We start from the raw sequence: 26,392 nt of genomic DNA, 5'->3' as shown, positions 1-26,392 counted from the left end.
CAGGCCCCGTTGATAGGCCCAGAGATGCTGACTGACAGAGAAACTGACCAATCAGAACCAAATTGGCCAGCTGAGGAGGGCAGTTGGGGGTGAGATCAGGCCTGCAGGGGAGGGCAGTTGGCAACCAGGCTGGCAGGGGAGGGAAGTTGGGGGTGAGGTTAGGCTGGCAAGGGAGAGCAGTTAGGAGTGATCAGGCAGGTAGAGAGGTTAGGGGCGATCAGGCAGGCAGGAAGAGGGGTTAGGGGAAATCAGGCAGGCAGGCAGGTGAGTGGTTAGAAGCCAGCAGTCCCAGATTGGCAGTAGGACACCCCCCGAGGGGCCCCTGATTGGAGTGGGTGCAGGCTGGACTGAGGGAACTCCCACTCCATGCATGAATTTTGTGCACTGGGCCTCTAGTATATATTATACTTATGTGTGTTATAAGTATGGGTCCCAGTCTAACTTTCTGATTTCATGTAAAAATCAGAAGAGAAGAGACACCTCCCAGAGAAGCTGAAAGTTCTTTCAACAAAGAACCTCTGAGCACTGACAGTGTGTATGAAACTGTGGATACTTACAATTTGCCAAGAGAACTCAAACAGCATTTGGAATGCTGGGGCTTTGAGCACGGAGGTGGAATGCTTACATAATCATTCTGCCCAAGGATGGCTGAAGTAGAAGGAAACAGATGGCTAGAGTGGGGGGCAGGAGGGCAGTGCTGAGTTGGAACCAACAAACTCCCCGTGTCCACCATGGCCTCTGGAGACAGGAGCGTCCTCCCAGGGGTCCGGGGCCTGCATGGGTGGGGCCGGTGGGGCAAGTCCCACCATCACCACTGCCCTGGCACAGTCTCACCTCCTCTGACTGCACCTCACTTCTGGAGTCAGAGCAGCTCGCATGTGTCATCAAAGCCCCAGAAGGGGAGACTCCACCAAACCACGCCCTCTCTCTCATCCCCTCCTGCTGAAAACTGTAATCTTGCAGGCAGACAATGAAGATAGGACAACTATTCAGAAAAGCTCGTGGCTTTGGAGACTCAGGACATGTCCCAACTGCACCTGCAGGTTTTCTTTTCCTGGGCCGATGGGCACTGGCTGCGCTGCACCTGCCGCAGGCCAGCGCCTTGCCTTTCAGTCACATACCTGGAGCTGGGCGTGCAGGCCCTGGCCTGCTCCACATCCTGCTCTGCCCGTGATGATATCTTCTGCACCCCACTAGCTTCTCAGCAGGCCTGCACAGCCAGGCGGCTGCTCTTACCTCTGCCATTTGATTTTCTGTAATTATGTGGCTATAAAAAGAGAGAGAAGCCCCAGCTTCGTTTCCTCTTGCTCCCTGCTACAGTCCATGATAAGACCTGGCTTTCCTTTATCCAATCTGATGCCTGTCGATTTCTTTCCTTATTTTCCTTACGGTTTTTAAAGAAGCACACAGATCTGGTATATATGGGCTCAAGTTGTGTGACATCTTGGATGAAAATGAAACCAATCATTTGTGGAAATAGTGGCTAGGTCTTTTCTACCAAAAGCAACATGAACTTTTCGTAAAAACCAGTGCTATTGACTGTTTTACCTTGAACATTTTAATGATATTTTCCAAGCTCTAAATGACATTTACAGGGATGTTTGTTCCGAAAGACAAGAGAGATACACTAAGAAAGAAGTAGCAGTACAAAACTCATAAGCAGTGAGCACACATGACAGGAGCAGGGGGTGTCTTCTCATGGTCTGCCTCCTTTGAGCTCTGTCAACAAGGGTTTCATATTGCTACTGTGATCTGTTGTTCAGTGCTGTAACAATGAGAAGATATTGCTATTAATGATGAAGCACTTTAATGCCACTAACTTATCTGACCAAAACAGTGATTGAAATACTCAGAGACGAAGTTTAACATCTTACTTCCTGCTTTTTCACTGGAACTTTTTACTTAGGCATTTGTCTGTGCTTCAAACTCTGTTTTGTGCAGGCCTGAAGGAAAGCTGTCCCCGCAGGGATGCTTGGCAGTTGGCCACTGTCAGTGGAGGTTGGTGGTGCAGGGAGGGAGTGCACTTCAGGTGAAGGGGGAGGGAGCAGAGCCCATAAGAGCCTGTTTATTCAAATACCCTTTCTCCTGACAACCTCTCACCCAGGGATGTGTGTGTGTGTGTGTGTGTGTGTGTGTGTGTGTGTGTGTGGCTGGGCCACATAACAGGGGCAGTGTAGGCTCACCAGGCAGGAAGAGGTGAAAATAAACAAGAAAATGTGTATCTTAGGGGAAGAGATATTTTCTTTAGAGATTAAATCAAGGCATGGGTACACAGCAAGCCACCAATTACTGAGGATGAGGGCCATACTGTTCAGAACCCAAAGGATGCCAGTGATTGTGTGGGTATAATGACATGCCACTGGGGTTTCTGGCATGGCTTCGGTACTCGCCGTGTTGCTCCTGAAGTTTCTGTGACTGTGCCCATGTATGTGAATGCATGTGTGAATGAGAGGCTGCTAGGAACACCTCATTTTCATGTGAATATTGGGGTAAAATCTCTTTTAAATATTCGATTTACTGGCAGGCCCTTATAACATTATCAGTTCCATTCCTCCCCAGTGTGTAAGCTCATGGTCTCCTCAGCCATGCAGGTCTGCTGCTTCCTTCGGCCGTCTTCACATATTCTAATGAGGAAAATGAGGCATCCTATTGGTGGACTTCCAGTCTAGCAAGACCTTTCCTTATTAGGTTTTCCCGATTATTTCACCAAATTATTTCTGGCTGCAATAAAGACCATTTCCAATTTTCAAATTTGTTTTTCCTTTGGGTGTGGCTACATTAGGTTAACATTTAAATGAAAACAGCTCCCCATTTGTTGTTGTTGTTGTTGATCATTGTTCTTTTAGGACTGAGGCCAATTAAATCAAACCCGAGTTTTCATTTCTTCAGACCAATTAAGTGATTTCTTTAGCAATGTGTGATGTATGTAAAGTTTGTGCTGCTCTCAGAGAGTCCGGGCTGGTTGGTCTGCAGAACGTCTCAAGTCGAATTTCTCACAAACACGTGTCACTGTAGGACCCAGTGAAATGGGGGCTCCAACCCAGCAGGGCTGGTGGGGCTCGAGACTCCGCATTCTAAGCAGCGCCCCCTGGGCTGGTACTGCTCTCCAGGCAGGGCAGTGCTGCAGCTGCTCCGCGGCCAAATAAGCCATCAGTCCGTCTGGGTTTGCCTTCTAGAGAAGGGAACTAATTCTCTGTTGAAGCATGGAGCCTCCATACAGTGTCCCCCTATCCTGAAGATGAGGTGGACACTGTGCTCTCCTATCACGCCTGACCACCTCCACCAGCTACTTGTCATTGATGTCACAATCCGAAGGAAAGGATGAACCCCAATCAGGTAAACCCACTCCCGACAGCTTTCTTATCCTCCCCCCACCCAGGTTCATCCAGCTGGGCCATGTGCCATTGGAATGGGATGCCCTGGGACACCACTGTGATTAAGGTGGCCCCTTCCTGCTCCCTACAGAGCCCTAAGCCTGCTTTGTTTATTATTATTCCTGGAGCCTGTGCTTAGCTGTTTCCCGCCCCTGTCCATCAGGACTGGTGTTTTCCTAAAATGCATCGCATTGTTGTTTTGCTGTCCTATGCACCTGGCAATTCCTAGATAAGGGTGAGGCTCATGCTGTTCTGCCTCTTTTCGCACCATTTCATCCTCATCCCTCTTGCTTCTCCTCTTCTTTCCTCTCTTGACCAATTTCCCTCTTTATTTCCCTCACATTCATCCAGCTTGAGGTTGTCCAGGAAAGGACAGCTGTGGGTGCTTCTCTATGGGCTCCTAGAGTGATTACAGTTGTAGTCCCTATCGTAGCAGGACTTTCATTGTTTATTTTTCAAGGTTATGGTTTCTTCTAGAGAAAAAATTAAGGAATCAACCTAGGAGGACCAGGTGGAGTTTGCGTGGCCTAGTTGTCTCAGCTGTTGGCTTGAGCCAGCCAGTTTGCTCACTGCACCTGCAGCCTTCATTATGGAAGAGTTACTTCACCAGTTGACCTTAAGGACCCAGTCAGTGTTCAGGAGCAGCCTTCGGCCTGAAAGATGTAGGCAAAGTCCCCAGAGTCATATATCTATTGCCTGTGATCCCCAGACTGTGTCCAGCTCACCTTTATTATCTGAGCCCTAATTGGGGTCTATAGCTTCTGTGAAGTGATTAGAAATGATCAACAAAGCAAGAGATCCTCTCCTTCAGGCAGGAGTAGAAGCTGAAACTATGCGCACATGTCTAGAGACTCATCTGCAAAACTGCAAGTAAGTGCAAAACAGGTGGGACTGAGGAGTTAAGACAAGAGTGTCAGAGCGGGAAAGTCCCACTGGGTGTAAATTTGAGTTCATGTGGGGACACACACACACACACACACACACACACACACTTAAATTAAGACCAGACCAAAAAATGCTTTAAAACTCACGTAGCAGTAGATCACCATTGAGTGGTTAGGGATAGATCTAGGAAAGGATTCCTTCAAAGTAGCCCGTGCTCTTCCATCACACTTTTTGTAAGGAGAAGGCCCTAGATGCTCAACCAATCGGGATTTCCATCTGATCAAGAGTCAGCAGCCTGTGAAAGCAGAGCATTCATTCCTAGCTATTCCTCGCTGAGCATTTTTGCAGGGAAGGTGTTTTGCCTGGTCTAATGAGGACTCTGAGTCATCTCCTCCCGGCAGCTGAACTGCACCTGTCTTGGCTCCTTCCAGGCATACCCGCGTAGGACGCTGATCCTTGGAGGCGTTCCAGCTCTGCTCAGGAATGGCAGCAGACCGGCTGCCAGTGGCACGGAGTGCTGTCTGAATGCTGCAAGGGAGCATGATATCCCAGCTCTTCTTGAGAAGGCGACACTGAATAAGAAAACAGGTCCAAAATCCAGAAAGGTAGCCAAAACACACAAACCTTTACAGAGTTAATCAGCTGCCTGTCATAATTATAAGAGCTCAGACCCCATTCTATGTGCTTACGATATCTATTCGCTTAAGTCTTCACAACCTTATGCGGTAGATATGCTGATGACCCCCACCGTGCAGAGGCACAGAGTGGTCAAGGCACCTGTCTGGCGCCACACAGGCAGGTGGTGAGACCAGAGCACCAGTCCCACCTGGCTGCAGAGCCCACCTTTCACCCTGGCCATGCTGCCTCTCCAGTGCAAAGGCTTATGGGGGTGCTGTGTGCGCATGGCTTCTGAGGAAGGGCATCCCTTTCCCGGCATGGTGCTAAGGAGTTCTTGCTCAATAAACTTTCCAGAATATGCATGCACTTGACAGTGATGGGTGTAGCTCTGAGGGCTGGGGTTGGACAAAGCAAAAGTCTTGGGGGCCCTCCAGCTCAGAAAGGCAGTGGTAGCCTTGCTGAGGCACAGGGGCAAGGGGGACTGGGGGTCAAGGGCTGCCCCTACCCACCTGGAGCTGGGAGACAAAAGAATTTCACCACCACTGGTTTCTTCTGTTCAAGGAACAAAAAGACTCAACACCCCCCACTCTCTCTGGGTTTTGGGGTCCCGCCTTAAATTGTTCTATATTATGATTTTATACTATAACTTTTGAAACCCCAAACCCCAGCACCCCGCAACACAGGGCCCTCCCCTTTCAGTATTTGAAGGGATTTAATATCCTTGCATTCTTCTCCATGAATCAACAGGTCCTGACAGGGCATGTGGTTGGAGCAGCCGCCTGCGTGCCTCGGGCAGACTGAAGCAGGCCAAGAATGAAAGGGGGCGGCACAGGGCGGCCAGCATCCAGTCACCTGAGAAAGAAGGAATTCAACCTGGAATAATCCCTCACACTCTTCACATGGGTGCATCTCTCGCCACCCCACCCAGATGCTCTCTGCCCTCCAGGAGCTCCAAAGGCCTAAAGGTCAGAGGAAAGATCCAAGCAAATATGTAGAGCCACCCCCAGCAAGTGGCTTCACGGGGCATCTGGACCTGGTGATAAGCTTGGACAGCCACCTCTTCTCTCGTTCTGGTAGCTTCCTCTGTCTAGTCCTCAGCTCTCCCTCCACACATCCTTTTCCTTTGGCTTCTCACCAGATGTAGTTGTCTGGGCTGTGCCATCACCTCATTGCCTTGGGTTACTGTTTTGAAGGGGTCAGATTATTCTTGCTGTCTTCTTTAATGTTTGTTTTGGACCGTTCTTCATGACCTAGCACTTCCTTTTCTGCCTCACTAGATCTTTTCCTCGTGTCACCATCAGTCATAGCACAGTCCCTCACCCTCAGGTCCCTTCTTCCCTTGACCACAGCCATTGCCCTAGCAACTACTATAACCCTGAGTTAAATTTATAAAATAGAAAATTTCATCGTTCCCATATCCTGATCCCTCCATTCTCTAATAGTCTTTTTCTGAATGAGGGGGTGAGGGAAGGCAGGAAGTCCCCTTGGCCGAGTATTGGGAGCTTGGAAAAGACACATGGGTCTCTTTCTCCTGTTTCTAGCTGAACATGATAGTTGTTTAGTTAAAAACTTCCTCTGATTACAGGTCATGAGAGGGACTAAGAGGCCCTTTATCAAAGAACCTCTGAGCACTGACAGTGTGTATGAAACTGTGGGTACCTAGGATGTGCCAAGAGAACTCAAACAGCATTTGGAATTCTGGGGCTTTTGAGCACGGAGGTGGAATGCTTACATAATCATTCTGCCCAAGGATGGCTGAAGTAGAAGGAAGCAGATGGCCAGAGTGGGGGGCAGGAGGGCAGAGCTGAGTTGGAACCAACAAACTCCCCGTGTCCACCATGGCCTCTGGAGACAGGAGCGTCCTCCCAGGGGTCCGGGGCCTGCATGGGTGGGGCCGGTGGGGCAAGTCCCACCATCACCACTGCCCTGGCACAGTCTCACCTCCTCTGACTGCACCTCACTTCTGGAGTCAGAGCAGCTCGCATGTGTCATCAAAGCCCCAGAAGGGGAGACTCCACCAAACCACGCCCTCTCTCTCATCCCCTCCTGCTGAAAACTGTAATCTTGCAGGCAGACAATGAAGATAGGACAACTATTCAGAAAAGCTCGTGGCTTTGGAGACTCAGGACATGTCCCAACTGCACCTGCAGGTTTTCTTTTCCTGGGCCGATGGGCACTGGCTGCGCTGCACCTGCCGCAGGCCAGCGCCTTGCCTTTCAGTCACATACCTGGAGCTGGGCGTGCAGGCCCTGGCCTGCTCCACATCCTGCTCTGCCCGTGATGATATCTTCTGCACCCCACTAGCTTCTCAGCAGGCCTGCACAGCCGGGTGGCTGCTCTTAAATCCACCATTTGGTTTTCTGTAATTATATGTAAAGGGAGAGAAAAGCACGCCACCCTTATCTCACCTACTTAGCTGTTTTCTTTTCTTCTTCTTCTTCTTCGTTTTTTTAAGTGTTTTTACTGATGAGAGAGAGAGAGAGAGAGAGAGAGAGAGAGAGAGAGAGAGAGAGAGAGAGAAACATAGATGAGAGAGAAATATCAATCCATTGCCTGTTGCCTGCCCCCTACTGGAGATGAAGCCTGAAACCTGGGCATGTGTCCTGACTTGGATTTGAACTGGTGACCTCTAAGGGCATGGGAAGATGCTCAGCTAACTGAGCCACACTGGACACAGCTTAGCTGTTTGCTTTTTAAAAATTCATGCCATAAAACTTTGCCCCTACTCAGTTAATCTTTTTCTTTATTTCACATCCTCTTGACCTCCTTTTCTCTCCTGGTTCTCCTTTTCCTCCTCTTCTACCCACTTCCCTCCTCCTCCTCTTCCTCCTCCTCCCCCTCCTCCTCCTCCTCCTCCTCCTCCTCCTCCTCCTCCTCCTCCTCCTCCTCCTTCTCCTCCTCCTCCTCCTCTTCTTCCTCCTCCTCTTCCTCCTCCTTCTCTCCTTCCTCCTCCCCACTCAAGACAACAGCACATCTGATATCTTAGATTGTGTGCTCCTTGCATGGAGAGATTATGTCTTCTTCTGCATATTGCTCTTGTCATTTACTGTACAGCCTGCAGATGTTGGATGTATTGGCATGTGCACAACATACATAAATCCACACATGATGATTTTTAGGGTTCTTAGAAATGAAAAGCGTGAGCCCGCTTCCTAATGACGATTCTCAGGGCTGCTGCATCTTTTCTACACTTACATGAATCAGAATAGAGCACTGAGTCGTATTTAGAAATCCCAAGAGGCAAGCAGCCTGTTTTGTACTTGGTCAAATTTACACTGTCCAGTTTAAGAACATAGCAAGTAAACCAAGGTATGAATTTGGTCAGATGGATCTCACATGACTTGGATTCAAGTTAGTTTATTGAATGGGATTTTAGACTTTTATACTTTCTTACAAACCATGCATTTCATTAATTTCTCTTTATTATTTCAGCACCTTAGAGCCAGAATAACAGACACATTAAGTCTTGAATGTGGTTAATCAGGACCACAGTCGTCAGTCCTATGGTTCCAATTGCTTTAGAATTGTTGGTATTTTCCCAGAAGGAGAAATTCAAGGAGCTCTAATGTGTCTGTTAAATGGGATAAACTACCATTTGTATGTGACTTTGAGATGACGGGGAAGTGTGTGTGTGTGTGTGTGTGTGTGTGTGTGTGTGTGTGTGTGTGATGACGGGGAAGTGTGTGTGTGTGTGTGTGTGCGTGTGTGATGACGGGGAAGTGTGTGTGTGTGTGTGTGTGTGTGTGTGATGACGGGGAAGTGTGTGTGTGTGTGTGTGTGTGTGTGTGATGATGGGGAAGTGTGTGTGTGTGTGTGTGTGTGTGTGATGACGGGGAAGTGTGTGTGTGTGTGTGTGTGTGTGTGTGTAATGACGGGGAAGTGTGTGTGTGTGTGTGTGTGTGTGTGTGTGTGTGTGATGACGGGGAAGTGTGTGTGTGTGTGTGTGTGTGTGTGATGACGGGGAAGTGTGTGTGTGTGTGTGTGTGTGTGAGATGACGGGGAAGTGTGTGTGTGTGTGTGTGTGATGACAGGGAAGTGTGTGTGTGTGTGTGTGTGTGTGTGTGTGTGTGAATTACTAGAAGTCATTTCACTAACACTAACTCTATAAGAGTGTAATTTTCATGAAAATTCTAGTTATGCTTACATTGGAGTTTTATCCTAGCTTTTTGAGAGTCATTTCTGTTAGATTATTAAAGATATTTTTGAGATATCCTTCTACTTCCTTTCACTGGCTGAGTAACTTAGGCATTAGCATATATTTAGTCACATGAAAGGGCCCAGAAGCCAAGGTTTTTATTTCCAGGTTGTTGGTGTCCTTATTTAATCATTACTTAGGAGCTGCTATTGAGAATGCAAGCATACTCCAAGACGGCACACATTTCCCTGGCTATTAAGCTATGTATTTATATCAGAGTTTACAAAATAGTATCATGGACATTATCTCATTCAATTCTTGCAAAAATCCTGTGAGATGAAGGCAGGGAATAGGTATTATTCCCATTTTACATGAAGTGTAATTTTTGGAATGTTTTATAGACTATAAATAGGGTCACCATACATTATGCTTTTGTCTGGGACAACCCAAGTTATGCTGTTCTCGTGTAATTTTTAGCATCAACTTCTCTCAGTATTATGTTTGGATGACAGATACTATGGTCCCTAACAATCTATAAATCACTTTTCACTTGTATTAGGCTTTCAAAATTCATGTAGTCTGTGCAAGGCAATATGATAGCTCATGACAATAAGAGACAATCAGAGATACAACCTGGTTAAGGGCCTGGGCTGCAAGCCCAAGACACAACTCTACTAGTTGTACATCCTTAGGCTAATTACTGTCACTGAGTAAGTGCCAGGTAATCATTTCTTGTGTTTGCTGCTTGATCACATGGCTTCTTCTCATTGGCGGCATCTTCTTGTTCAGATAGAAGTCTTTCTCTGAACAAATGCCCAGGTGCCCAAAGAAACATCCCTTGTCCTTTTTTATGAGGAGTCCAGCCCTTTTCACTCCTTCCTGAATGACCTCTGCCATCCTCCTCATAAACCAGTAGTGACCTCAGCTTCTGTGGTTGGTTGACACACTTTTGTCCCTGTGCTGACCTTAGAGTCATAGGGTCTGACAGCCTGGCTACTATTCACAAACATCTGGACTCTTGGCAAGGCAAGGTTCCAGCCTAAGTTTCAGATTGATATTGGTACCAAACATGGATGCATTTACTTCCAAACTGGACACTTCAAGAAAAAAAAATTCCAAAATTCCAAGGTATTTCAGATGACAAGAGTGCCCTGAAGAGAGTTGGCCATGGTCTCACTCACATGCATACACATTACATAGCACCACCAGGTAGTCTTGAAGGTACAATTTGAAGATTCTTCAGGAGCCTGGAGCTTTAAATTACTCCAAACCTCAGGGGGTATGCATAGCAAGAAGAATAAATATTGCTTTAGAAAAAGGTTTCTAACATTAGAACTAGATGAGGTCTGCTCTTGGCTTTGCTCTTTACCAGTGTGGGACATTGAGGAAGTCTCTTAATTTTCCTAAACTCCAATTTTCTCAACCTGTGTATGGAACTGTTAATATTTATGTTTGCCTCTTAGGATAGATGTGATAAATGAGTGAAATAATGAATGTAATATTTAGCATAATCCAAGAACAAAGGTGTTCATTGAATTTTTGTGTAATGTATTGTAGGGATTATGGGGATTGTTTTACTCTACTTTCTGATTCTACTGTTATATCTGAAAGATTCATTAAGGAATACTTGACCAAATGGTTTTAATTAATCTTCTGGATTGGCCTGTGCTGTGGGACTAACTCCTTCTACCAGGAGGTAGTGACTCCAATTCTTGATGTCACTTGCAGAGAGAACTTGTAAGTCCTCTGCTGAAGTGCATGCCATTCTCCATCTTTAGGTCCCCTGTTGCCTGGTTTTAAGCTGTGGTGTCCCTTGGGACACACAAAGACTTTAGAGATGGGGATAGGAGATAGGAAGGAGCAACTCGGGTTAAGGCAAGACAGACTGCGTTTCACACAATTTATTCAATGCCCTTTAAGTTGACAAACTTCTCACCCAGGGAACTCTCTGTGAGTCTGGTTGGACCACATAATAGAGCCAGTGTGGGATGACCAGGCAGGAGAAGGTGAAAATAAACAAGAGGATGTGTGTCTTAGAGGAAGAAATATATTCTTGACAGATTAGGTAGGAGGCATGAGGTACACAGAAAGCCACAAATTACCAGTGAGGGAACTGAGAGCAATGAACTACTGCAGAAGGTAATGGCACTCTGATAAAGACATTTCCAATGTAGGAGCATGCTTTGCTTCACACAGAATATTCCACCGTTAGACTGCTTTCCTCTGTTGCTCCCCCTGTGAAACTGAGCAAGTTTCCTTCAGATACATCTCATGAGAAGGGGGCTTTGATTGGCGTGGCTGTATTCAGGTGGCTCCTCCTTCAATGGTAACTGAGGCTGGAAATACTTCAAGAGATCATTTGCTTTACTCTAACAGAAAGGGTGGCTGCAAAATCAGAAAAGGTAAATATTTTACTTCTACCTCTTTTTGAACTATTACCCACCAATCTTGACAATTTGATGAACTGTAATTAACACATACATGGATTATAGTTTTATTTTATTGTGTATCTTTCATAGTCTCTCCATGTCAAATGCAATTCCCACCCTTTCTTTGCCATACTTGGTGAGAAATAATCATCAGTTCTGGATGACTATGGGGGAATTAGAGGCTTATTCTGTGAGGAAATGGACCCAGTTAGATTAAATGCACTAGGAAAAATGGACAACCTAAGGAACAGCACAGAGAAACATCTTATAGACATTACTATCCTTTTAGTTTCACAGTATATTTAATTTCCTTTAATAATATTCTTTAACTACAAATTATATATCTTTTTTGAGGGGAGAAGAAGGCAGGAGAGGGACTGTCACAGTGAATCTAAACAGTGATAACTGTCACACAGCATAGAGTCTTACCATATAATATGAACAAGGTGAGGGCAGAGCAACTGACCTAGAATATTTTAACCCTCATGGCTTAGCACAAAGCAGGAACTTAGTGAATGTTTTGGGTGATTTTATAATGCAAGCAATTGCTGGTTTGGCTTCTTACAAGTGCAATCTTGTACCCAAAGATATTTACAGGTTAAGAATGCAGGACTACCCGAATGCAGTGGCAGTTTTAAAATCCTGTCGTTTAAAAAAAGTACTTGATTGTCTCCCAAACAGAATCTCTCCAAGCTGCTTGCGGGGCGATGCTCTGCTCTCCCAGAGGGGCCTGGCCTGCTTTCTGCTCCTCTTTGCAGAGCACGGGGAGGAGACGGGGAAGCCAAAGCGTTGAGAAGTCAGTGAGAGGAAGGTTACACTCAATCTTCCAAACTACACTTGTTCATCCATCGTCCTAATGAGTCACCCTGAAGGCAGGCAAACATGGGGCTGAGAAACACTGTCTGTACCTCGCGGGATAAGGACTCAGGACAAGACTGGCGGCAGAGCTCAGAGTAAGAGGGAAGAAATCTCGTCTTCAAAGGTCCTCTGTACTCAGGTGACCCTGCTATTAAGTTGAGTAAAATTTCAGTGTTAAAATCACTTATGAGTTCTACAGTAGTGAAATGAAGGGCTCCAGAAATCTAGGTATACTAGCAGAGGGAATGATTTGGGCAGATTATGATGAGGAATAACTGAGGGGTGTGAACAGAGCCTATGAGACCTTACGGTCAAGTACTAACATCATCTTAGGTTTCACTTAAATTATTTAGAATTCTTTTAAGACTTTTTTTTTTTTAGTTTTAAATAATATGTAATAAAACAGGGTTATTCACTTGGAAATTGATTTTTTAATCAAACTACAATAAAAAGTTTAGGTACAGCTGTATAAGATTAGTTCTTTAAATGATACATTAAAATCATGGCCAATTATGGTGCATGATGTTAGCAAAGAAGTTCAAAGAATGTGCTCTGCATGGAAAGGAATCGGCCTCTCATGCATTGAGCACAGTAGGCCTTTCTGGAGGGTAATCTGGTAACATGTACTACAAATCTCAAGATCACAGTGGCCTCTAACTCAACATTCCTCTATTTACAAACTTACCCCAAGTAAGTAACCAATAATGCATGTGAGAAGATTTGTCTATAAGAATAGTTCATTTCAGAAATTATTTATAATAGCAAAAATGTGTGAACCAACACATGTCAGTGGCAGGGAAGTGGTTGAGTGAGTCTGTAGTGATGGGACACCAGGCAGCCATTACAAGTGAGGCTGTAGACAAACATCTAATGACCTGAGAAAATGTTCATGAGATCGTGGTGCACAAAACCAGCAGCTTCCAAAAGAGCATTTTCAATGTGATCACCTAAAAACATACAGGGTGCCTTAAGAGAACCTGAAAGAATCTATCTCAGAATATTAATGAATAATTTAAATTTATTTGTTGAATTTCCTAAACTTCTGAAGTATTCTTCAGTTAATCTCTGTTACTTTATAATCAGAAAAATACAATTACAAAATGAAAAGCATTGTGTATTGCATTATTTATACGTACTCAAGATAGAAAAATTGTGTCAAAGTCCATCTCAATAACAATCTAAAATTTTAGGAAAATACTTGGACAGTGAAATGTCTTTATTTCTTGGAATTGCTTATTCCACTTATTTGTAACTGTCCATTTTTTTTTAATACAATGTACTCGTTTGCTTCATCTTACATAGTAAAAGGTATTTAATATCCCCAAAGCTTCTAAATATTTACATATTGACAGAAGAGATATTAGCTGCTTGGGCATGTTTACTAAAGAGATAGACAACAACTCAAAGAGCATAACTAAGCCCGTCTTTTCATGCTTCCACCCAACGCCCACAGGCACCTGCTGGAAGTGGGGGGCAGAGGGGAAGTCAGGTCCCCTTATAAGGGAGTATGCAAGGGGAATCCAAGGCAGTGACGGGGACAGAGTAGAGCTGACGTAGGAAGCAGAGGGAGCCAGAACAGGCTTGCCAACTGAGTGTACAGGGGAAGGGGGCAACCAAGATGACTCCAGAAATAAACTGAAAGCTGTGCCCATGCATCATTCATTAAACTCAAGAAACAGCACTTTCCTCTTCCCCGGCTTGCCAAGAGTTTGGATTTATCTTATTGTACTTTGTACTTTTCAACCCACAGTATTTATTGAGAGCCGTTCTGTGCAGAGGACTGTACTGTTATGACAGTACATGGGTATGATGACCCCCAGCCCTCAGATACTTACAATCTAGTCAGGTTGAATGACAAAGCCTCAAACAATAATAAAGATCATATTAAAATATGCAACATGTTTCTTTCATTTCTTTAAATCTCCCCCAGTGCCTAGCAGAATGGTATTTAAATGTTAAATTCCAATGTCTTTCAATACCATCTTAATTATTTACTGTTCCAAAAACATTCAGTAATTTCTATGATTTTTAATTTTATTATATCTAGCATTTTTCTGACATGAAAAATATTTGCCTTAATAATTGCCTTATATAATTCAAGATTATATAATTTGACTATTCATTTCATTAATACAAACTTTTCTGATAGTTACATGCTTCAACATATGTCTAGGTATAAAATACCTCTAGCAATGTTAAACCCAAACCCAACAACATCTAATAAGAAACTTGTCTTACATCCCTTTTACTTGGTTCTTACACCAAAGTTGAATGATATGTGTAAGTGAACAACATTCCCTACCCAAACACACAATTCAATATCATCTTTCTAAGTAGAAAAAATATATATACAATACATATACACCTCCTTTTTTATACTCATTTGAGGCAACACAGACAGTGTTAGTTATTCACATATCAATGAATTCATTTGGATCTTTGAATACGTGGGCTTCAAATTCCATTTGGCTCTGTAAAATAAAAGTGCTAAAATTAGTACAGGCTTACGAAAAAAGGCAGAACAAAACAAGATATTCCGTATGTCTCCTTTGAAGAGACACAAGATAACAACATCAAGAACTTGTGATGGTCATGCATTTTCTGTTCACTTACAGATGGTGACAGTACAGATTATATTCCAAGTACAATACTTAGTGTGGGGCTACAAGATGAGCAAGACTACACGACCCAGATCTTCAGGAGCCTCCAGTCTAGTGGCAGAAACCATCCAGAAACTGATGAGCTTAATTCACTGAAGTGAGGGCTGCAATAAAGTAAACACACGGTAGACTCTGGGAGGCCAGGAGGACTAATTATGTCACAGCCAGTCGGTAACAGGTAGCAGACATGCTTCCTAGAGCAAGAGAAGCTGAACAAACAGTTGGGCATAGGGAGGGAATGTAGTCTATCTAGTAAGACAAAAACCCAAAAGCTGGATGCTTGGGATTAATAGGGAGAGTGTGGTGTGGTGACCTCAGCAAGAGCAGCTTCAAGTGTGGAGAGGAAGAAGTAATGGTAGTGTAGGTTGCAAATATGGACAATTCTTTCAAGACATTTGACTTTGAAAAACAAAGCCATTGGACAGAAAATAAAAGTAGTTGTGTAATTAAGGTAAGATCTCTCTTTTCCTTTCCTTCCTTGCTTCCTTCCTCTTTCTTTTGCTCCCTCCTTTCCTCCCTCCCTCCTTCCTTTCTACTTCTTTTTTTCTATTCCTTTCTTTTCCAAATGGGACAGGTTTAGACCTGTTTAAATCCTGATAAGAAAGTTTTAATAGTGAGGGAAGAGGCTGAAGATATAGGGTAAAAATAAAGCTTAATGATGAAGTAGTTCTTGAGAAGATGTAAGGGTCTAGATAGATCCAAAACTTCCCATCAGGCACTTCTGAGGTCTATCCATTCAGCCATCCATCCATCCACTGAACATGGTACCTACCATGTACTATGCACAGTATATGGGGCAATATGGTAGAAACAAGACCAAGTTCCCATCCTCAGGGAGCTTATATCTATATGGTGACACACACAGTAAGTATTTGAGTATATATAGTCTATGTAATGACAAGAACTATGAAGTAAGATTACAGAATAAAGGAGGAGGGTAGTTAAGATGGCCGATGGTATTTGAGCATAATGAGGAAATGGCACTTGAATAGAGACTGAATGAGATGACAGTCTGAGGCATGTGAAGGTCTGTGGAAAGGACCTTGTAACTGACCTTTGAGCTCGGCGTGTCAGCATTTTGAAAAACCCTAACTTAACTCTGGTGCCATGTCACATATAGAAATTTTTGATATTTGCAACCATAGTAAAACAAAGACTTATATTTTTGATATTTATTTTATATATTTAAATGCCATTTAACAAAGAAAAATCAACCAAAATAATGAGTTCGCGTGTCACCTCTGACACACGTGTCATAAGTTCGCCATCACTGTTCTAGACAGAGGCTATAGTAACTGGAAAAGGAACTAGGGAGGAATAGCAAGGTAGCTGGGGTAGGTCCAGGGGTAAAAAAGATTGAGGGAGAGTGGGAGAAGTGGTTCGAGAGAGAGAAAGGGGCCACTGTATAAGACTTCAGAATCCATTTGTGTTTTTAAATATACTGGATATTGTGAAGAATAGTCAGTATGGGGACAACAGTGGAAGCAAGAAGGCTAATGATCTAGGGTATGTGACAGATGCTGGCAACAATTTATGTTTGTGGTCAACAGACCTGTTGAAAAGAGGTTATATTCAAGGGTGCATTTTTAAGGAACAGCTAAAGGTGCAATTGGAGAAAAATTAAGGATTACTCCTAAGGTTTTGATTGATTAACTGAATATATGGGGTATCATTTATTGAGACAGAGAAGACGGGGAGGGGCAAATTTGGGGGGAAAACCAATAATTTATTGAGATTATCTATTGGATATGTTGAGTAGGCACCTGGAGATACAGACTAGAGACTGGGGGAAGGTGTATTGTAATATTTATATACCAAATCATTCTACCTGCTTAAAATTTTCCAATGAATCCTCAGGCACTCAAGACAAAATCCAAACTCCAAGCTCCCTTGGGATTGGCCCTTCTATGCATCTCCAGCATCATCACTCATCACCAGTTTCATACCACACCAAATACTCTTTGAATACAGATTCATTTCTCTCTCTTGTGCGTGTCATGCCTTCTCTTTGCTTAGATTATTCATTATTCGTCCCCATTTTGACCTAGCTGACTATTGTGTCCTTGAAGCCTAGCCTTCCTTGTCCCACCAGCCATTTACCAGTCATTTGATACAGCTGGTTTTGATGCGCTCTTTGTGAGCACCACAATATTCTATACATATCTCTATGGACTCTAGAACCAGGGGACCCAGGGTACTTCATAATTGTTGCATGAACTTGGACAAGTGGGCTAAACTCTTCAAACCTCAGTTTCCTCATCTGTAAAATGAGAATAATAATACTACCTACTTCATAGGGTTGATAAGGGAATTAAATGAGGTGATGTGGATGATAGTGCTTATAACAGTGGATGGCATAGATGAAACCCGTATAAGTCATTAACTATTATTATAATACTTATCATACTGTAGAGTAATTATTTTCATGTTGACGTTCCTCCTAAAAAATATGTACCCTTGAGCACTTCAATTAAGCCTTTCATATGTGCTTCTGGTCCACTGTAAGCTTCAATAATTGTTTCTACATAAATGAATGAGTTAATGAGTTAAACAATAGCATTCGGCCACAATAGTACTATAAAATGAACCATCAAGTTCTTCTTCAGTGGGCTTTCTCTATCTATAAGCTATTCTCTGTGGCTGAAGGTTATTTGTTTTATCCATCACTCACCAAACCAAGAAGACTTGGTTGTTGATCCTACATTATATTTTGGTCACTGTTCAGTAAAAAATAATACCTTTCTTCCTTTTTTAAATACCTACCCTAGGATGTGTTTTTTTGATTTTATAGAGAGGGAGAGAGAGAGAAAGAGAGAGGGAGAGAGAGAGAGAGAGAGAGAGAGAGAGAGAGAGAGAGAGAGAGAGAAGTGATAGAGAAACATTGATCAGTTGCCTCCTTCACATGCTCCAACCAAGGATGGGACCCATAATCCAAGTATGTGCCCTGACTGGGAATCAAACCTGCAGCCTTTTAGTGCCTGAATGGTGCTCAAATCCCCTGGCCAGTGTAACAATATCTTTCTTTACCTTTGGATCAGGTAGACATGGTCCAAAAGCTTCCAGTAGAAGAGTTTCTTCTCTCACAGCTTGTTCATAGTCTGAGAAGGACAGTTTCCCATCATGGTCATGATCCTAGGAGTGACCAGCCGTATATGCGTCAACATGTAAAATACTTATTGCAGATACAACTGTCTTTTCATGGTCAAGTGTTAGTGGAAAAAAGGTATTAGAGAAATGAGACTAGTTAAATTGTAATGAACTATCAATATTATAAAAAAAGAGCATAATCTAGGTGTTTGATTTCACCAAGCAGAAAACTGATAGTTACTATCATTTGAATTATTATTTTTATCCCACAATTAGCCTTTAACTTTTAATATAAAACTGTAAATTATACATATTTACCATTTTCTTAAGTGTTATTTCAACCAAATCTTTGATTCCTTCATCAGGGTCTTCTTCAGATGGCTGTTTAAGAAGGCTGTTCTTCAACATGTGGAACATTTCCTCCTTTGAAATGAATCCATCACCATTCAAATCAAACACTTCAAAGCAATCTTTTAAAAAATAGCCAATTAGGAATTTGATACTATCCTTAAGGTAACATTTGTTCTGAAAAAGTTTTCAAGACCAAGGTCTATATTGATGTTCTTATCAATGCCACAGGCCTTAACACAATCTAATCTCCATAATAAATGCTTAATGTTCACTTGTTGAATATATGCAACAATCCTTAGAAAAAATTTCATTACAATCAGCTATGGAGAAGCATGACAAGAGACAATAAGTTGGCATAATACTCCCCAGGTATTATGTTGAGTGAAATAAGCCAATCAGAAAAAGACAAGTATCACATCATCTCACTTATAGGTGGAATCTAATGAACTGATGAACAAAAAAGACCCAGAGACATAGAAACATGCAACAGACTGAAGATCCTCAAAGGGAAGCGGGGGGGGGGGGGGGGGGGTTGGGGGGGAGGGGGAGGAGTAGGGGGGAGTGATTAATCAAATAACTTATATGCATATTATGCAAATATGCATAATACATGGTCACAGACATAGTGTGGTGAATGCCTGGCGGTGGGGGGGATTGAATTGTGGAGGGGGTCAATGGGGGAAAAACAAGGGACATCTGTAATACTTTCAACAATAAATATAAATTTAAAAAAGAAAATTAAGGTAAAAAAGAAGCAATAAGTTGAAATTTTTCATCTTGAAACTCGTGGAAAACTGACTGACATATAATTCTTTTATTTTTATTTAAAAAATTTAATGTTGACATAATTCTTAAACAGATTTCATCAAAATTAAGAATTAACTAAGAATCAGAGCACTAGAATCAATATCCCCTACTTTTATGGTTATAATTCAAGTACTTAAATATGCAAAAACATAATCTTAAGACCTTTAATGTAAATGTACATATACATTATTAGCACCTATAACATGTGCTTATCTAGTCTTGCTTGACATGAATTACTCTTCAAAATCTCTTGATTTTTCTTTTAATGAATTTTTTTCAACCTTTAGCATTGACTTGGGAATTCCAACCAACCAACCAACCAACCAACCAACAGACAACCTACTTCACTGGCTGGGTTGGAAGAAATTGATTTAAAATGTTTTAGATATGTTAGGCATAATGTGCAAACCAGTAGGATAACCTGAAATCTTACATTTCATTTTTTCTTCCAAAGTTCCTCGAAGAAACAGTGATAATCCATATACCCACTCTGATACACTTACACAACCATCATTGTCTTTATCAAAACCTCGGAATACTAAAAAGAAAAAGAAGGGCAATGTAATACTTGTGGTGCATTTTTACTCTCAGTAATCTACATTGGTACTACTCACTTTTAAAATTTAAACAAAACTTCAGGATCATATGGTCCAACATTCCCATTTGACAAAGGAAGAAACTAACTTTCACATTTTCTCCTCATATTTTGTGGGAACAAAGTAAATTCTGAATATCTAAATATGTTAATAACTAATTATTAACATATAACTGTTGATATATTAAATGTGTTGCTATATTAACATAAAATATATAATTTTGTACCTTTGATACTCAACAAATGTAATGCTTTATTACATGGTAGACGGGACTATATCTTGATTCTTATTGAAATACTTTCAATGATGTAAAGAAACTTAAATGTCCTTTTAAAACTATTCTTCTTATTATTATATTTATTAAGTAAAAATAGAAATAATTTAGGTTTTCTGTTTTAAAGTAAGGGAAACCTAATTATTCAAGCTGACTCTGTCCACTTCTTAAATACACAAAATAGAGTGGATACTATTTCCATCCCTATGATCTTTTTCTTTTTAAAAAAATTTAATTTATTGGGGTTACATTGGTTAACACAATTACATAGTTGTAAGGTATATAATTCTGTAATACATTATCTACATATTGTATTGTGTGTTCAAACCCCAACTCATGTCTTTTTCCATCACCATTTATCCCCCCCTTAGCCCCCCTCACTCTCATTTCCCTTTCCTATGATATTTTTCTTGAATATAAAGATTTAAATTTTATATTTGAATGAAATTGGGAATATAGAACATTAAGGTTTTACAAACAGTAAGTCCAACTCAATAATTTTTTTTCAGTTATGGCTGGATTTGTATTTCTCCTTACCTCTGTCCATAATCATGTCATCTGTCATTCCAAATGTCACATGCAAGAAGTTTCTAAATGCATTACGATCCAGTCCATTGACCACACCTTGTCGCTCTATTATATCTCCCACCAAGTTATAATAAAGTTTTATAAGACACTTCACTTCAAATTTATTAACTGTGGAAAAATAAAGTTAAGATATAACAAAAATGTGTTTTAATCTTTAATTTCTAACTTAAATTTTGCATTAATGAATTTATAGACTAACATTTTAAAGCCATCAGATATGTAGCTGGCAGCAATCCTATGGTATTTTTTTAATCCTTATCCGAGGCTATGTTTTTACTGATTTTAGAGAGGGGGAAGAGAGAGAGAGAGGAGAGAGAGAGAGAGAGAGAGAGAGAGAGAGAGAGAGAGAGAGAGAGAGAGAGAAAGAGAGAGAGAGAGAGAGAGAGAGAGAGAGAGAGAGAGAGAGAGAGAGAATTGCCTCCCCTACACATCCCCATCAGGGATCCAACTGCAACCTAGGTATGTGGTATGTGCCCTGACCTGGAATCATCCCCAACCTTGTAGATTACAGGGGGTTATGGGTATGTTCCAACCAACTGAGCTACCCAGCCAGGGCAGAAGACATATCTGTTTTGAGATTCATGACCCTTAAGTTAACAGAGGATGGCTACTACAGAGGATTCTCCACTAAAATGAGAGAAAAAGCCTTCCCTCCAATATCCAACAGGTGCAAGTTCAGTCACACTTAGGAAAAAAGAAGACAGTATCAGTCAAGTTACCTGAATAATGATCATGGGGTCCAATTCTAAACTTTAAAAGGCAGTAGGGATATGATTCAAAGTAAGTACGGTAATGTTTAAGAATGCTAACTTTCCTTGCATTTTGATTACAGGCAATCATGAGACTTGTAATTTAGCATTCCCCTGGAAATAGATACCAGGCTCCTGAAAGTCAGGAGCCAATTTTTATTTCATATTAGCCTTAGTAAATCCATAATTGAGATTTTGGAAACTAAAATCACCCATTTTCCAATAAAAAAGTGTTTAAACATATTTTAGCACTCTTGTAGCTCTTATTGCAGATGAAATGAAATTAACATGCAATTATTCAGCAGTACTTTGAATGAAGGCAATTTATATTGAAAGGATACACACACATTCACATTTGTCAACACACATCATTGTATAAAGGGTGGTGTTTTTAAAGAGTGAGATAATTATTTGTGTTCCAATTCCCATTTCAGATATGTTAAGTGGAAGGGTTATTGCCTAGCATTAAGAACAAAAAAGTGAGTCCTAACCAATTTGGCTCAATGGATAGAGCATCAGCCTGCGGACTGAAGGGTCCCAGGTTCGATTCCGGTCAAGGGCATGTACCTTGGTTGTGGGCACATCCCCAGTGGGGGGTGTGCAGGAGGCAGCTGATTGATGTTTCTCTCTCATCGATGTTTCTAACTCTCTATCCCTCTCCCTTCCTCTCTGTAAAAAATCAATAAAAAAATATATTTTTTAAAAAAAGAATAAAAAAGTGAGTTTAAATATGAATTATAGGTAGAAGATGGGGATGAGTTTATTTCAAAACAAGACAGAGTATTTTTTAAAACAAGGACAAAACCTGCATGCATGTAAAAGAAGACAGAACATAGAAATGGAGAAATCACATCTAATCCTACAGGTCAGGACAGGCCTGAGTATGATTTCTGGTTTGGGATACCAAAATGTAAGAGGGATATTAAAAACCTTGAAAAACAAATGATATAGTCAATAAATTAAATAATAGACAAGAGTATAATGATTATAATTTTTAAAAGAGCTGTTAGTTGCAGTAGGAAATGGTATACCAGTTTGTCAAAAAGTTAAACACAGAAATTCTGTGTAATCCAGTGATTCACTTCTGGGTATATACCCAGAGAACTGAAAGCAGGGCCTCAAATATTTGTACACCAAGCATGTCAAACTCAAAGGCTGCCATGGGCCAAATAAACAAGGTTTAAGTTTATGTGGGCAGCAAAAAAAAAAGCTTCAATTTTCATAGAAACATAGGTTTATTTCAATAGAGACATGCTGAATAAAAAGGGCTGAAATAAATGAGTAATCGTTCACATAAAATAATGAAACATTTTAATAAAAATTAATATTTTTTTCTTGAACATTAACTTAACAGACACTGAATAACTGCACAAATTATTAAGCGTAATGCAAATAAACCTATTTTTCTTGTTCTCTGAAAGTGAAATATTTCCTGTTGCGCACATCAAACAAGTCAGTCCAAAACTAATGATGTGGCAATCATCTGCTAAAATATTTGCTTCTAGTATTAGTGGAGAGAATGGTGTGCCTGCACATAAGGCGCATAAGGGAAATGAATGCAACATGATTACAGTAATCAGGCATTAGCGAACGTTGTAGTTCGTTATTAATAACTAGAGGCCCAGTGCATGAAATTCGTGCACTGGTAGAGTCCCTAGCAGCTGCCGGCCGGGGCCTGACCTCCCTTCCCCTGGTTGGCTCTGCCCCCTGGTCGAATTCCCAGACAATTCATGGTTGAGGGGACAATTTGTATACTATGCTTTTATTATATAGGATTATGTATAACAGAATATTGTAAAAATTAAGTTACAAAATTTTTATTAAAATATTTCTTACATACCATTATATTGGCTGGGCCACAAAAAATATTCATTGTGGGCCACATGTGGCTCCCAGGCCTCGAGTTTGATATGATTGTTGCACACCAAAGATCATAGCAACATTATTCACAGTAGCCAAAAGTGGAAGCAATCAAGTGTCCACTGGTGAATGAATGGATAAAAAATATAGTAAATGCATACTATGGGTGATTATTTGGTTTTATAAAGGAAGGAAATTTTGGCACATGCTATAGCATGGATGAAACTTGAAAACTTTATGATGAGTGAAATAAGCCAAACACAAAAGAACAAATACTATATGATTTCACTTATATGATATACCTAGAGTGATGAAATTAATAGAGACAGAAAGTAGAATGGTAGTTGCCAGGGGTTTGGGGAAGTGGAAAATGGGGAGTTATACTATAATGGGTATAGAGTTTCAGTTGGGAAAGATAAAAATGTTCTGGAGTTTAATGGTGGTAACGGTTGTGCAACAATTTGAATAAATTGAATACACAGAGCTGTACAATTAAAATAGTAAAATTTAACCACAATTTTAAAATATTCTCAAAGTAAAAAGGCTGTTGGCTAGTTGGGAAAGAAAAGACTGCTTAAAGAATGACTATACAACATCCCCTTCACTCAGCATTTTATGTTTCATCTTTTCCATCTCGGCTGAAATAAAGATTAAAGAATATTAGCTTAATTTATTACCCAAGGATACAGGATTAGCCATAAGAAAACTTTTCTTGCTGAAATGTTTCTTAAGTTCTAGAATACAATACTAAATACAGTTAAGAAAAATTCAAGGATGGGCTTTCATTTTTTGGGGTTGGTTTGATTGTTCTTCAGATCATATCTGTAAAGTCGCAGATTAACTATATGACCACTGAAGATACTTTCTTCTCTGATTCCACAAAATTTATCCATTTAATCCTAATGGGATTATCATCTGCCAACTGAAAGGAAATATAACTTTAGGTGAAAGGTCCTCTGTTTAAAGGAATTTAATGTCAAGGACTTGAAACTCTTTCTATAGAATTTAACTAGTAATCATCCAAGTTTTTCAGGCTCACTTTAAAATGTTTATATAAGTACAAAACGCAAAAGAGTGTATCCTGCCATGTGTTTCTTTATCTTTTAATACACTCACCTCTTAATTATTCACAGAATGTCTGTTTGCAAACGTACTGAACAGGAAGCAAATTAAATTCAGCATTGTATATTGAAATTATTGCATTTTCTATTCAAAGTGTTTACCAGATGTTTTAGAGGGTGTGGTCTTCTCCCAGAAATGGAAGTATTTTAAGAAAAACAACAACAGAACAAACTCTCATCATATTATAATAACCATAATAATGCCTTAAATGACAGGATGACTATTTTTCTAAGAAGTTTAAGATGCTTATACACACTCTAATTTTCATTTACAGCACCACTCCACTAAGAGAGCCTTTCTTACTACTCATTGCATTAAGTACACATACAATTAAAAGAAACGAGATCCTGTAATCTCTAGAACTACATAAAAACACGTTTGTTCCTCCTTCTTTGCACAGTGGGAGTGGTCTTGGGATTATGTCTTCTTCTATTTCCACAGGTGGCCAGTAGTTTTGCAATCAGCATACAATTCATAAGCTTGCTCATTGGACAACACTGTCTTCACCTAAACCATGTCCTTATCTTCCTGGCCCAGGTACAGTTCTGTTTTTCAGTCTGAATATAATTCTAAAGTTACCTAGGAAATTCTAGGACCGCCTTTTAGAATGTGCCATTGGAGCAGATACCTTTAATAAGCGCTCATCTTGTCACTGGCAAAGTACCCTGCAACCCCACCAGCAACTGGAAAGTGGAAGCCTGGAGCTGGGAACAGATTCTTTACCATGTGTTTAGCTTCGGTGAGCTCTTTGGGCCCACTTCCCTTCCAGCTCTGACATAGGTTTGCTTCCTAAGGGTGTTCAGTCCTTGATAACCAGTTTCCCTTATGGATCTCTTGGTAAGTATCCGGTATTGAACCCTGTCATTTCACTTGCTCTAGAAAGGTAGAATGCAGGTGTATGTTGCTTGTGATACTTTTCTCGACTCCCTGGTTTTTAATAGTCACTTTACACCTATGACCGAGTCTAAAACCACATGTGTCTCCTGGGTATATAAATCACGTTTCTGTAATGTAAGGGTAAATTAAGAAGAGCGCTTGAGAAGCAAGTAAGTGTACTTGTGGGAGTGCAATCCTAGATGCCTGGACACCTGGATAGCGATCCTTAAGTTGATTGGCAGGCGTGGAGCCTGCTCCGAAAAGCTAACATCCAGGTATTCCCGTCCAGGCTTCTCTTTAAGGGTGGTGGAGGCGGCTCCAGGGCCCTAAGGCTGGGAGTTAGGAAGCAGGTTGGGCAGAAAATTTTACCACCCCGTAGGGCAGGAGACCTGGACCAGGAGCCTATGCTAATCCAGCACTTGATTCGTACTTACAATGCTTGCAATTTTTAGTTAAGGTGTCCGTCAACTTCTGCAACTTCTTGCGGTTCATGCCGCGCGGGCAGAGGCGGGTGTCTAGGGATGCGGCTGCCGGGACCCTCGCTGTGCCTGGGCCTGGGCCGGGGAAAAGCGCTCTGGGTCTCCATCGCCCCACACCTGCTGTGCTCTAACACACAAAGTGGCCATGGCAACGCCCTGGCCGGCCGCTGATTGGTTCCCTGGCGCGCGCAGTGTGCGTGCACCGCGCTAACAAACAACGTAGCCATGGCAACGGCTGGGCCAGCTTCTGATTCGCTCCTGGGGCTGGGGAGCGCGGCCCTACTTGGAGGGTCCTGGCCGAACACAATTGCGGACTGTGTTCTGATTGACGTCGGAATTCTGATTTTTCAGCTGTTGCTGTCTTTTGGGTTCACAGCACCTTTGATGGACTGCACGGGGATTCATCAAGGTCTAAAATATCTTGTGCACGCTGTGTGAAGGGTGTTTGGGGTGGTGAGCGTTGTACCCAGGGAAGCTTAAAATCTACTGGGAGATTTGGGGAACTTGGAGGAGCTTCCAGAATTAGCAGGTGTGTAATCCAGACGGTTGTTTTATGGGGTACAGAAGGGTGAGAAGAACTTGGAATAGGTTTTTTCTCTCCCTCTTCCCTCCCCCTTATTCTGGGGTGAGGCTGTCAGTAGAAT

General features: G+C 41.6%; 1 protein-coding gene and 2 long non-coding RNA genes across 3 annotated transcripts; 1 reads left to right on the top strand and 2 right to left on the bottom strand.

The window, feature by feature from the left end:
• Positions 1-1,542: 1,542 nt before the first annotated feature.
• LOC118671004 lies at positions 1,543-4,545 on the bottom strand. The gene is made up of 2 exons (XR_004972552.1): positions 4,406-4,545; positions 1,543-1,765 (listed from the first exon to the last, which is right to left on the bottom strand). It is a non-coding gene; the product is annotated as an uncharacterized LOC118671004 (long non-coding RNA).
• A 194-nt stretch (positions 4,546-4,739) lies between these two features.
• LOC118671005 lies at positions 4,740-18,892 on the top strand. The gene is made up of 3 exons (XR_004972553.1): positions 4,740-4,864; positions 5,625-5,842; positions 18,412-18,892. It is a non-coding gene; the product is annotated as an uncharacterized LOC118671005 (long non-coding RNA).
• On the bottom strand, positions 14,645-25,848 carry EFCAB1 (EF-hand calcium binding domain 1). Its single transcript, XM_036338711.1, has 6 exons — positions 25,704-25,848; positions 20,612-20,770; positions 19,638-19,742; positions 18,365-18,516; positions 17,987-18,091; positions 14,645-14,770 (listed from the first exon to the last, which is right to left on the bottom strand). The coding sequence occupies exons 1-6, from the start codon at positions 25,759-25,761 to the stop codon at positions 14,711-14,713; spliced, it is 639 nt and encodes a 212-aa protein (XP_036194604.1). The 5' UTR covers positions 25,762-25,848; the 3' UTR covers positions 14,645-14,710.
• Between the last annotated feature and the right edge of the window lie 544 nt (positions 25,849-26,392).

This window comes from Myotis myotis, unplaced genomic scaffold (assembly GCF_014108235.1).
Source record: "Myotis myotis isolate mMyoMyo1 unplaced genomic scaffold, mMyoMyo1.p scaffold_m19_p_16, whole genome shotgun sequence".
Taxonomy (NCBI): domain Eukaryota; kingdom Metazoa; phylum Chordata; class Mammalia; order Chiroptera; family Vespertilionidae; genus Myotis; species Myotis myotis.
The sequence above is the reverse complement of the archived record's forward strand: the minus strand, read 5'-3'. Positions and strand labels throughout refer to the sequence as shown.

Excerpts from the sequence above, each read along its gene's own strand:
- EFCAB1 (XM_036338711.1), bottom strand. The coding sequence starts at position 25,761 with ATGAACCGCAAGAAGTTGCAGAAGTTGACGGACACCTTAACTAAAAAT. Across the intron at positions 19,743-20,611 it reads TGACATGATTATGGACAGAG|TATTCCGAGGTTTTGATAAA; the intron begins GTAAGGAGAAAT and ends TTTTCTTTTTAG. Across the intron at positions 18,517-19,637 it reads TTTGGAAGAAAAAATGAAAT|ATTGCTTTGAAGTGTTTGAT; the intron begins GTAAGATTTCAG and ends ATTTTTTAAAAG.